General features: G+C 42.7%; 1 protein-coding gene across 1 annotated transcript; it reads right to left on the bottom strand.

Moving 5' to 3' along the window:
- Nucleotides 1–201: 201 nt before the first annotated feature.
- serinc5 (serine incorporator 5) lies at nt 202–13655 on the bottom strand. Its single transcript, XM_087793987.1, has 12 exons — nt 13477–13655; nt 6727–6894; nt 5043–5218; nt 4876–4958; nt 4723–4816; nt 4423–4634; nt 2981–3073; nt 2750–2876; nt 2481–2550; nt 2373–2409; nt 1898–2042; nt 202–1196 (listed from the first exon to the last, which is right to left on the bottom strand). The coding sequence occupies exons 1-12, from the start codon at nt 13504–13506 to the stop codon at nt 1052–1054; spliced, it is 1380 nt and encodes a 459-aa protein (XP_087650113.1). The 5' UTR covers nt 13507–13655; the 3' UTR covers nt 202–1051.
- Between the last annotated feature and the right edge of the window lie 80 nt (nt 13656–13735).

Below are 13735 nucleotides of genomic sequence, written 5' to 3'. Positions count from 1 at the left end.
AAAAATGCTGCAGTTTAATTCTATTGATTCCCATTTCCTTAATATTCTGGTGTAAAAGTTATAGAACATTTTAACAGTAACATTATGACCACCTGCTCAATAACAAGCAGATCTTTTGCTACCATGGCAACTGTAAGTTTGACTACAAATGTAAAACATTTATTTAAGACACCAAATAAAAACTTCCAGGTCAAGATGGCATTTAATATTTTTATTTAAAGTCTGAACAACATATCTGGTCTCCATAGCAACTAGGACTTTGCACTGTAACACACATCTATGCCGTTAACATCCTTCACAGTTGCCGACTAAAGTGTTTCCGGTTCATCTCCACCTTCTGATCACGGATTAAAACATCCAAACGTGTCACTAGAAAACATGAGACGTGATGATGGCGACACACACACAGACACACACTTACGAGTGGATCTGAAGTCAACATCCAGTGTTGAGTGGAGTAGAAAAGCTACCTGATTGTGACTCGAAGGCCGGGGACAGACCAGAGCATGCTAGTGGAGGAACATCTACACGAGTGTCACAGATCCTTCTACTACCTTTGGCACCACAGAAAAACCCCCGGGGTTACCTAACGTAACCGCGGTTCTACGAATGAATGTAGAACCTCCGTCACGGGCGCGAACAGAAGAGATTTCGGCTCAAAGGATCCGACCAGGGTCACCACGGGGTGCGATGGAGACGATGAGGAGCTCGTTCTGTTGCATAGAGAACTTCTAACTAGAGGCGGAGCCTGAGAGGAGAGTCTGCGGCGGCGTCCTTGGGGGTCTCGTCCTCAAGACCCCGCCGCAGCTCCGGGAGTACAAAACTCAAAGCAACTAAGAAGACGTACAAAGAGCGACGCTCTAGAAAAAAGAGTCGTATCAAAAATAAGAAAAATACCGTCAAGGTAGTAACAGCTTAACAAACCACACGGAGCTTAAAAAACACAAGGCAACAGATCGTCCTCCGTCCGAGGGGGCGCTTGGTCGTCTCTCCGCCGCCGAGGCAGACGGGTGGGGTGGAGGAGGCGGGTCGGGTGGGGTCGAGGGTTTTTCTACGCCTCGAAGCGCTCGGGGCAGATCATGGGGACGATGAGGGTCCACATGTAGAGGAAGAGACACACCCAGCAGGAGGCCATCTTGATCCAGAACACGGACCAGCTGCCCTCCAGAATCTTCTCGATCTTGTGGTCGGCGTAGCTGCAGACGCGGAGAGTTTAATCGTTACACACGTCGTCCTGTCGTTTTCAAGACAGGATTTTAATACCTAGAGACCTTCAGCCTCGGTTTCCAGTGACGCCAACGTCATTAAAGGTTTCAAATTCTTATGAGGTTCTAAAGAAACCTCACGATAATGGCCGACTCAGCCCCGAAAACCACACTTTTATGGACGCACGTTGGCGCCAGCAGAATATTTAACGGTTGGATTTAACGTTTTAAATGTTGAAATGTAATATAACTGGCTAATATTTTATAATCCGTAGCCTTTTAAATTCAATACTAAAAATGTTGGTATAATAGCCACACCAGACTTAACCAGAAGAGAACCGAGCGACTTCATCCAACTTTCATCCAATCAGGAGACGCACAGACGATCATGTGACTCAAATAAACGGTAATGGTAGTTTTCTTTGGTCTTGGTGTGGATTTAAAAGTTAGAGCGAGTGGCTCAGTGCTCGATTGGATTAGTCTGGTAAGATGGCTCTATTATAACATTTTATATTGAATTCTGAGTAATAAAGAATTAAGTTTTATATTGTAATATCAATAATAAATCCATTTTCTAAATACTATACACAGTATGTCCTTTTATAACTACTGCAGCTCTTCAACAAGTTGTAGATGCTGAAGGTAAACTGTTGATCATCATGATCTCGAGGATGTGTTTCTGAAGGACTCACTGGAACCAGTTGGTGACGGTCATCATGACGTAGAGCGAGCCCAGGAAGAAGACGAAGTGGAAGTAGGCGTAGCCGTAGATGGTTCCTTCCCGCTCGTCGTGGATCACGTTCTGGCCTCCGCTCCTCTTCTCCTCGTCGGCATCGTCTGGACGCAAAAACCGGGTCAGTACAGGGGAATTTATGGGCGAGAGTGTGGTCATAATGTTCTGCTATGATGGTGTATCGCAGCGATAACGTTTACAAATAATATTCTCATGACAATTTAAGACTTCCGCTCATCTCCAGCAGGGGGCAGTGTGGCGCCAGCATGGACCCAGCAGCTGCTCTGGTCCACTAACCTCCTAGTAACAGTGACATCATCCGTGTTTGCTGACCAATACTTCCTCGCTCCCGTCAGCGGTGAGCGAGGAATACCAATGAGCTGCTCATGGGTGAGGGGGGGGTGGGGAGAAGATGTTGAGGAATAACTTCTCACCTGAGTCGTCTCCGCAACAGAAGCAGCAGCGAGCTCTCTGGAGGGACAAGAAGAAGACGCGGTTACAGCAGGTGAAGACACGACGGAGTGTTTTTTCGTCGTCCTCACCTCGGTCTCCGGCTCGCTGTTCCTGTAGACGCGCAGCGCCGCGGAGCTCCTCCTGGTGGTGGACGTCAGGCTGCAGAGAGTCAGTGGCGTCCAATTATTTATTTTTTAATGGAAAGTCCCGGAACAAGACACGAGGGCTGGACTCAATGAGAACCACATGCGGGTCTCGTCTCAAGACGATCTCCCGGCGGCGGCCAATCAGAGCGCAGCAACACGGCCGTAAAAACGCATAAACAGTAACGATATGAAGTGTGAGGTCCATAAAGTACCATGAGTAGAGGATGCAGGCGAACAGCAGAGTCGTTCCCAGGATCTTCACGATACGATTGTCACTCTCCATCCCAGAGTTGAAGGGAAACACACACACCGTCTGGTTGACGCCGTCCACCTCCACCACTGCGCGCACACACACACACACACACACACACATAGAGGGAATCATGAGTTGAAGCGCACACACACACAACATTAATGACGTGAAGTGATGATGTCACACTGACTTTCTTTGGGTTTGCTGGAGAAGGCGGAGAAGGTCAGATACATGACGTAGACGCTGATGACTCCGGGCTGAAGCAGACCCGACTGAGGCTGCACTGAGGACCACAAACACACACACGTGATCCTGCTGCACAATACATACCACAACACACAACATTTACTCATTCTCTCGTTTCACATGTGACCTCGTTGTTACACTTTACCTTTTATTATGCATTTACTATGTTTTTATAACTTAGTCTTAGTAGTATTTATATTATTAGTCGTGGGATTTTAACACAAGTTTTACTAGTAGTAGTAGTAGTAGTATTATAACAATAGTAGTACTACTTGTAGTATTAATCGTAATAATTGCTGTATTGGTGGTAGAAGAACTTAATATTAATATCAACATAATATTTGAAGTAGTTATTTATTGGTAATAGTAGTACTTTTAGTATAAGTAGTACTAGTACTTGTAGAAGTAGTACTTGTAGTATTAGTATTAATAGTTGTATAGTATTAGTAGAATTAGAACTTGTGGAATTGGTGGTATTAGTATGTGTATTATTGTTGGTAATAGAACAACTTGTAGTAGTAGTAGTATTTGTACTTGCAGTATTGTTGGTAGTATTACTTCTAATGTTTGTAGTATTGGAAGTATTACAACTTGGAGTACAAGTAGTAGTAATTATTGCAGTATTGTTGGTAATTATACTTCTATTTTTCATAATATTGGAGATAGTACAACGTGTAGTAAAAGTAGAGTTAGTAGTAGTTACACTTTTGGTATTGGTGGTAGTAGTACCTGTAGTATTAGAAGTAGAAGTATTGGTATAAGAAGGGCTTGTGGAATTAGTGGTAATAGTACTTGTTATATTGTTGGTATTACTAGTTGTAGTATTAGCAAGTTGTACTTGTGGTATAAGTAGTAGTACTTGCAAGAATGGTAGTAATACTTGCAAGATTAGTAGTAGTACTTGTAGTAGCAGTATATACACAGAGGGAGGGTAGTATTTGATAGGAATGTGATAATAAAGAAGTTAGATCTATAGTTAGTCATTATATAAGTCATACATGTTCATTATTTACACAATTTCAAGTAAGTATGTAATGATGACGTAATAATCCATGTGACATCTAAACACTTATGATCATGAATATGTTCGGCCGCTACAAGAAAAGCTGATCCATGAATGTCATAAACAGAAGAAAACCTTCATGATACGTGTAGTAATAATGTGTAAAGATACAACAGTAGTATTTGACACTTGTAGTAATAATGTGTAAAGATACAACAGTAGTATTTGACACTTGTAGTAATAATGTGTAAAGATACAACAGTAGTAATAGATACTTGTAGTCGTGGCAGCAGCAGTTTTCTGAATCAGAATATTAGTGGATATTATCATCGTATTATGATATTATCTCAGTGTTTTGGTGCACTCTGGCAGTGGAACCTCACGTTTTTGTATCCAGGGTGAGATGGCGAGCAGAGAGATGACGAGGCAGAGGCTTCCGTTGACGCCGAGGAACAGCTTGTTGTAGAAACACACTTCAGGGTGAGTGTAGAACATGGCCATGAAGACCACGGCGCCCACCGCGATGCTGAACAGCACCAGCGTCACCAGGGCCAGAGCTGCGTACCAGCCTCGGTTGTACTTCACCCCCGAGGTCCTGGGACCGGAACGACACGTGTCATGATGTGGACCTTCAAGACCTCGCAGGAAGTGAATGGTTCAGAAACAGGAAATGCCTCCCTCACCAGTTGGTGTTCCACCTGTGAGCGAACTCCACCAGCAGTCGCAGCTGGATCACCAGGAAGAAGAACCCTCCTACGGCGCCGATGTAGAGCCAGACTGTGGATGCACGGGGGACGGTCAACACGGGTGCGAGTACGAGTCTGGACGGGCCTCACCTTGCAGGAAGGTTTTCTCCTCGGGCAGGAAGAAGCCCCCGGCACAGCAGGCCACCAGCATGATGAACTTCAGCAGCCAGAACCTCCAGACACACCGGATCGTTCGTGTTAAAATGGAAGGGTTTTTGTCGACCATAAGTGTCGATAAAGTTTTGTTCGACTCTTACCCGTTGTGAATGGCCGCCCTGCAGCCCGTGCTGTTGCTGATGCGGATGGTGAGGAGGGAGAAGAAGAGGAAGAAGCCGGCCATGCCGAAGCAGACCTTGTAGACGGCGGAGTAGCCCACCAGGGTTTCACACTTCGCCCCCGCATTGATCTTCTCGCACATGTGGTAGAAGGGGACCTGACACACACACACACACACACACACACAAAGCACGTCAGGCTGGGACACGGTAAGCTCCGCCCCCTCCTGTCATCCCGGCACTAAAGACGCCGGTGGTGTCTTTTCAGGGCTGCCAGTGACAACAAGCTCCATCCCTCCCTGACTCTTTCCTTTCATCCCTTGTTCCCTGCAGCCTGTTAGCAAGGCATTACAAGCAACCGTCAGTGTAACACAAACAAAAGACCAGCATGAATAGATTAGCAGTTTTCATGAGCCGAGTATGGAAGTATTTCAGGGCCATCATAATATTGAACTGTTGAATTTTACATTAAAAAACCTTGTTTTGTTTTGTTTTTAACCATTTATAGTTTGAATGAAATGATATTTTAATTTAAAAAAAATGAAAATATGTTTGTTAAATGTAATATTTTTTAACGTGTAGCATTTTTTAATTCAATATAAAAATGTTGGTTTGATATGTAATACGTGTAATAGTATATAATAGTATGTATTACTTGATTGAATGATTTAAGGTTGTCATGTGATCGTCTACGTGTAGCAAGATTAGCTGAAAAGTCAATCTTTTTTTTAATTGAATTTAAATGGCTACAGATTAAAAAATATAGAATTCAGAATTACTCTTTTACTATTTTCATTCATTATATTACAATACTCAACTATATATAAAACATTTTTTATATATATATACAGGTTTTAGAAATTCTTTCTTTCAAAAAGAAGAACGAATTCATCCTTTTTAATATAGATTATTGAATTATATTGTTCAACAAAACAATTTCACCCTTTCAATCCAGAATTAATTTAATTGAAATGGTTTCACAAGCAAAAACAGTCTAGAAGGTTAAATCCAACCATTCAATATTCTGATGCCACTAATAAACTTCCATATAAGAGCCTCTTTAATTCTTAAAAACCTATTAAAACGTTGTGCAACGATGCGTTCTGTAAGAAAGTTCAAACATCTACGTCACTGCCATCATCATCTCAGAGTCTCCTGCAGAGAAGAGTGAAGTGTATCAGCGAGAACATGGAGCTGAGATGAAAGCAGTCGTCACACTCTTGACTTGTTCACATGTCCCTCCCTAGAAAGACCACAACTCTGACCAGCACAATGGCTGCTCTCTTAGCACGGACCTCCCACTTGGAAGCGCGTTTTGCGTCTGGATGCGAGTGTAAGTGAGCAGAGTGGATCTTTCAGAGGCCATTTTGAGCCTGGATGAGATTTTTTTTCTCCTATAGTTCTCTGTTCTCTCCTCAACAGGAAGTGAGTCAACGCAGAAGTGGACCGACTAATACCCGTCCTTCTGATAAAACTGTTATCTCCCTTGTTTTGAGGCCAGACAAGTCGAGTGTTGTCGACACAATAACATCACTATAAGCATGTTCATATGTGTCATGTCCTTCATCTTTATCTGGTGTGTTTGTACCTCTATCCTTATCGACTCGTACGGTCTTAAGAGCTGTGGCTACGTCTCCCCTTTGACCCCAAACATCGGTGTACTTACAGCCTCATCCAGGGCCTCTCCCACCGTGGGGGACATCATGATGCAACAGACGATGGTGACCAGCAGGAAGTAGAAGGCGTACATGATCCTGGTCCCCGTGGACTGCTTGATCTTGGGGCAGCAGTTGCAGCAGCAGGAGCAGGCGGCCGAGCCGCAGCAGCAGGCCAGCTGGACGAAGACAGGACCAGGGTTAGAGTTACAAGCAAAACATGTCCAGACAACATGCAGAGACTCACGCCTGTGGGGTGAGAGCTTGACGAGAGCACTTCTACTCAGACATGGATCGGAAAATGAGTATTCCTCATGAGAGGCGAATTATCCCGTCTCTTACTGACAGGCTCTGAAAGATTATACTTAAGTGTTTTATCATTTAAGTGTTTTTTTCATTACACGAACTTTAAATAGTGCACTATACAATAACCTTTTACTGATCACAACTCTCTCTCCTCCTGCACACATGTTCTCTTCCTGTTTAGCTGCTAATAAAAGGAGAAGATTGAATCCATTTCAGAAAGTCTGATTATACGGTGTAACATCTGCGGGCGGGTAACACCCTGCTTTTATCTGATGCTGCGTGAGGAACACACACACGGCTGCAGTGTGAGGTGGGCTACAGTCAAGGTGTGGTGCCACTGAGAGGTTACTGACTGAGGGACTTCACAGGAAGTACAAGAATAATAATAACAAACCACATCTGCTGAACTCCACGTGACTTTTGAGCAACGTATTTTGCAGAAACGGCCTTTTCATGGAGGTGTGCTACACAAAAAAAAACAAGTGCTGGACGGTTTGAAGAGTTTCATGTTGATGTCAACATCATGAGTCTGTGAGGCGTTCGAACATTAACCTGTGACTCTTGACAGGTCAAGACGCTCGATTCAGTCGCCTGATGGTTAAAGAAACAAGTAAACGGTTCATAAAAATAATGTCAACATTAATAAACTGGTCCACGGTGAAAAAAATGTTGCTTCAATCTCACATTAAATGTACTCACAGATAACAAAATGTCACTTCACTTCTTGGTTTTGGAGATCAGGCGACAACACCAAATGTTAAAAAGATAATTGTTCGCATAAGAAAATTAAATCACAAGGAGTTTATTTTCATCCTAATAACACATTGATTGCAACTTTATAAGCACTTCTGTCACGTCAACGACCCAGTTCAACAGTGTGTATCCATAACATAATCTGACAAATTCTAGATTCCAGAACAAATCTTCTGCTAAATCATTTTCTTCAGATTTGTCATCTGTTCTTCAGCGGGATCACTTCAATTTGCCTCCCGGACCAGAAAGTAATCGGAGCCCCTCGGTCGCTCGGTGTGGACCTTAAGCCCGGGACTGTAACATGGCCAGAGCCTTAAGCCAGTGTGGAATATGGTCTGATTTGTGCGATTTGCTCCAGATGCCAAGTTTTTTTCAGGGCTTCAAGGGTGTAGATGTGGCTAATGGTGTCTCCTAGTCGATTCACCATAAATAGAATGGTTGAAAAATACCCATAAAATAAACAAAATTGCATTGAAAATTATATGATATACTATTTTACATGTTAATATACTAAAACTAAAAAAGATTATTCATGAAATTTCCCCTCAAAAAACCCATCATTCATTATCCCACATGTTAAATTCATGCATCTGCCCCGCGGTCAGCGCTCGCCTTCATGGAACAGAGCGAGATAATCTGTTTCTCTTGTTTGTGCTGCTCCCACACTTCTTCAGTGAGACTCTAATCGACCCCGAAAAAACCTCCCCAAATTAAGCTCTGAGGGTGTTTAGATTTCATTAGTTAGGGGTGTTTCACTGTCCGGCCACACACTTAAGGGGGTGGTGGGGGGGCAACAAACTTAACAGAGTGGATAAAAGAAGCAGGGGCAGCACATGGGATGGTGTAAAGGAATTCCGCTACACACACATGAACACACACAAAAAAAACGGTATCCCTGGTTACAGACCCTGAACCTACCCACTTGAACAACCCCCCCCCACACACACACACAAGCCACTCCACTTTTGGCTGCCACGACAACTTGTTGACAGGTGGCCAGCGTGTCTTTGGAACTCTGCTGGATCATGTTGTTCTCAGCGAATCAGAAGAAGTTTTTGGATGTTAAGACGAATTGGATCAAATTTGAGCATTTCTTAAGAAAAAGCATTACAACTCGGTAAAACGTCAAGATTTTATTTTTTCTGAGGTTAATTTATCTTCATTTGTAAATTTGTCTTTCTTCAAAAATGTTTAAAGTCATGTTTAATTCTTGATCAGTTCCATCTACTTGGTTTTCCACTGAACTTTGTGATCTTGGGACCACCTAAAGCAAATAGATGGTCTATTTTGAGCAGAATGTTGCTCAATGTTTGGATTCTCAACTTGTTCCATCTGAGGAAGAAAACTCCTGCCTGTGCAAAGGAAAACGCCTGCAGAAACAAAAAAAAAATCTGGAAAACCAATCCAAAGTTAATCAAAACCAATAACTCCAAGGAGACCCTGTATTGCATGTATTCATAACCACTGCTGCCAGGAACCTCCTGGATCAAACACTCCCACAACCCTCCTCAGCAGGCTTCACATTTCTCCACTATAAGAGCCTCTCCGGGGACAAAAGGTTGCCTCTTCCTTGTTCCGCCTGCAGCTTTCCATGCTCTTCATCTTGTTTCCCTCCGTCTCCTCCCGCCCATAAACTCAGAAGTAGGGAAGTGTCATCTCCTCCATATTTACACCCGACTCTTCTCGTCTTCCCTCTCTCCAGAAGAAGGATGGAGTGGTGATATATATTAGGTTACAAAGAGAAGATGAGGAAAGCAGGAGTACTCCCTCGACGGCGATAGGCGTCGCGGTTCAGCTCATCCACTCACTTTGACCTTGACTTAAAAGCAATTCCGACCTACATCTGCAAATCTTGACTAACGGATCCCAGTCATTTTTCCAGCTTCAAGGACTCGACTGTTCAATCACTCCTCCGTACCCCCACTGGCTTGTGATCCCGAAGCCAGGAGGATGAAAGGAACTTCAGTATCTGGGAAGCAGGAAGCAGTGGGAGCCGACTAAACCAAACACAGAGCGGTACTTGAACCACGCTTGCACAATGCAATCACGCTCAAAATTGGGTCACTATCTATGCAACAGCAGCAGGAGTATCAGGAGGGTAAACATCCAGAGGCACAGTCGAGTGTCGAGCCTGCCAACAGTCAATTCGGAGGCTTTGATGAAACGGGTCGAGGCGGCACAGGGTCAAACTACACCGACATTCAAGACCACAGCTGCCGGACCGAGGAAGAATGTGTCCTTATCATGTTCCTTTATGTTGAAAAATAAAGCAGAGCCTGGGAATTCTTTCCAGGGTGAAATGGGAGGGACGTGGAAAACAGGTTTCGGTGCAGAAATACAGAAGCTCAGTCAGACACTCATGACTCATGCATGAATTCTGCCAAAACAACATGAAGCACATGAAGCGCAACTATCAGCACTTCCAATTACAACACATTCATTACCGTACAGAACCGAGCCGGGGATCCCTGCTGTCTCACCATCTGTATTACTGACAAATTATAACATTTACTTTGGATTTTAAATACGACTTGGCAACAACGGTAGCTTTTGATTTATGTTTAAACTAGTTTTAACAGGGAATTGCTTTCAGATAATCAAATATCATACGCTTTATGCATGAAGTTTAATGCATTTTATTAAATATTTGTATACTACCTTCTTATCAAATGAGCACTGGAGCTACTGCTGTTTTCAACTACAGAGGGCTGATCAGAAAAATGGTGGACAAACTGTAAATTTCACCAACACACAAAATAAGAACTAACAAAGCAGATCTATCATCAATTACTGACAAGTATTAAAAAAAAAAAATTCATCCAGGGTTTTTCTGAAGTCTTTTTGTATATATCATTTTTTATTATGACTTAATCTTTATTTAACCAGATAAAAAACCCACTGAGATCAAGATCTCTTCCACAAGGGCGGCCTTGCCAAGAAAAGCAGAAGCAAACATCATAGTTGAACAAGACGAAGGCAACAAATACAAAACAAACACTGAAATACAAGAGTGCACTTAGATAAATCAGTGAGTGATCTAGATATCACCAGATATAACAATTACAAATGAGGACACATACATTTATGGATCTCCTGCCGAGATGATCCAGTAGAACCTTACAGTTTAAGTATCACTTACATTATCATTATTTTTAAAAAGAGAAGTGAGTTTACTATCGTTGTAATGTCAATTTTGTCACTTTCACTGAAACCTCTCCCGGCCCACTTGCTCCTTATTGGACCCCCAGGCTGGACATGCTACGACATAATTTTGTCTTATGGAACAACCTTGAGGTTTTGCTTGAGAATAATGATCAGTTAGAAAACTTAAAGACCGGTCTGCAGGAGCTTAATGACAGTGGTCGTCCAGTTTAGTTGACCACAGTCCGCCCTGATAGAGCCACGACTCAGATGAAACCGACACACCCTTTTAGCTCAAATTACAACAACGCTTTGTGTCTCCAGGCCGAAGGAAACTGTCCGACGGAGCCAAACGGAATGGAGACAAACATCACGGACAAAAGCAGGATCTCCTCTCACACAAGTGTGTTTGGCCCGGCCAACATGCCGACAGAGATGGGCTCTTTCCCCTTTTTATTGTGACGAATGGCCCCGCTATTGTCTTCATAGCTAGGCAGCTGTATACACACAGCAAAAATGTATCGCTGCTCTGTTGCCTGTACACAAAAGAAGCGACAGTTCCTTCTATCGCGGTCAACACGGTCCAAACAGCTAAAACAATTGATCTTATTAAAGATTCATGGTAGGAATACATCGCTGAGAGTATAAAGTCTATCACCATGTGTTCTCAGCTTTAGGAAAATCTAGCAAGACTGACATATTTTCAGCCACAACATAGGTCAGCCAACACTTTTCCCCATGTGGAAAAGTATTCCAAGTGGATTTTAGGCTTGCAAGACAGGAAAGGAATTAGTTTGGAGACACACGATGACATTTCCGAGGGAGAAAAGAAACAATCTCCCGCTGCTGTTGCTGCTGACTACAGTCAAATACCCACAGTGAAGCTGGGCATAGCTTCTCAGTGGGGTCTCGCTCGCTCTCATCATGTGACTGAACTGTAGCATTAGCGCCAGACAAATATGTAGTAATAATACCACGCTTACAGTACAGACTTGTTTATTAGTTGGAGCTTTCTGCCTGTGGGTTCAAACAGCTTTTGCGAAGAGAACCGACATAAATCCAATAAACCTCTATGCCGTTTTCAAGATCCAAATACATTTTACTGAGGCAGTAATGTGAACAAAAAATCCCAAAAGATAACTTCAGTATCTATTAAAAAATAAAAGGGAAAGCCCAAAGATTGGTGCAAAAATACTTATTAATAATCTATTCAAGTGTATATTCCCTTTAAAATGTATTCCTTTCCGTACAAATGGTGAAGCCATCATTAGTCTTGTTTGTTGACTCATTTAAGTCGATCCAATTACTTTCAACATCCATTTAGTTACTCGCTGCAAGTGATTTAGCGAACGATGTGTTGCTCACACTTATGGTTTCAATTCTACCCCAGGTTTCGCAGCCAAAGCACTTTGGCTGAAGGAACTCAGCGCTGGGCTGAAGCCGACCCCCCTATCTCATTACAAGATGGCTTCATCCCTTATCCCGTCGAGGAATTATGAGAACGCTGCTCCCACACCATGCCCACTGTGCTTCTTTAAATCCAACCCAAACAATCTCTAACCAAGCCTTCATTTCCTCCTGGCCTCAGAGGTGGAAATGAAGAGTCAACACGACCACTCGGGCGTCTCTATACATCCAGGGAGAGCAGATTAAAAACCATAATGACACTCGTGGAGTCGACACCGGAGACACCGGAGGGAGATCCTGGGATGTCAAAGAGCAGCATGAAGGGACCACCATTGACTTTGTCTCCAAGTATTAATCCCAAAAGTAAAGCTTTGTTCTCCTCTGGTGGTGACAGTCTGGTGTAAAACAATATCCGGGTGGTTAAGAAGATTAGTACACAGACAGTTAGAGAGTTAAAAAAAGAAAAGATATATATATATATATATATATATATATATATACATTTTCTTCTTTTTTTTAGTTTTTATAATTGTAATATCGGACGAATGTTGTTTGTAAGTTGTAAATCTAATCACACAAATGTTCCAAATCTGTTATCTTGTGTTTATACTGCAGTAAATGATCAACTAAATTAAAACAAACATGTTATGCTAACATGCTGCTCAAATTCTGGATGAAATGCATCGGTTAGCGTTAGTTTGCAAAACTTGGTTCAACTAAATAAAATGCGAGAAAAAAAAATAAAATAAAATAATAAACTGTAAATAACGATTATTTTTATTGCACGGAAATTAATACCACACCTTGTGGGTGTTAATGTGTGGTTAGTAAGATTTAAAACCAAGGTTGTGGTGTAGTTAGCATATAGCATATAGCTTGTGTATGTTTGTGATGTTTAGCTAGTTCCGCTGCCTCGTCTCGCTTTGTCTCCCGAACCTGAACGATGCACTTTCACGTCAGCAGGAAAAAAGCGAGAGAATTGCCAATATTTTTTCTATTATTTGAGCCAACAAAACACTCCTGCAGGACCACGGTATACAATTGTCACATTTTTTAACAGGTATTCTGCTGTAAAATAGTGAATAGTATCGCAAAAAAAAGAAGAAAAAAAAGAACAATCACAACAGAGCCGAACAACAGAAAATAGTCCTCACCTGGGAAAGACAGCACGACGGAGAACACATTCTGCCAGCAGAGAATAAATAAAAAGCAGATTGAAATGAGTCGAGCTTCTCCCAGACGCTTTTCTTCTTCCTTCACATGAGATTTCCACCGGTTCAGTAACCAGCACGTCTCCCTGTTCCAACTGTTCGTCCTTCCCTCCTCCTCCGCCTCCCTCCGCCGCTCCAGTCTCTCCTCCTACCGAGCATCTGCTCCACAGCATCTGCAACATGCATGTGACACTGGAGGATC

The sequence above is a fragment of the Callionymus lyra genome, chromosome 1 (genome assembly GCF_982586985.1).
Source record: "Callionymus lyra chromosome 1, fCalLyr1.hap1.1, whole genome shotgun sequence".
Classification (NCBI taxonomy): Eukaryota; Metazoa; Chordata; class Actinopteri; order Syngnathiformes; family Callionymidae; genus Callionymus; species Callionymus lyra.
Note: the sequence above shows the minus strand (reverse complement) of the source record. Positions and strands in the feature narration are given on the sequence as shown.

Coding starts and splice junctions, on each gene's coding strand:
- serinc5 (XM_087793987.1), bottom strand. CDS start 13,506: ATGTGTTCTCCGTCGTGCTGTCTTTCCCAG. Junction 3,074..4,422: donor CTCACCCTGGATACAAAAAC/GTGAGGTTCCAC, acceptor TGTGGTCCTCAG/TGCAGCCTCAGTCGGGTCTG. Junction 2,877..2,980: donor CTCCAGCAAACCCAAAGAAA/GTCAGTGTGACA, acceptor GTGTGCGCGCAG/TGGTGGAGGTGGACGGCGTC.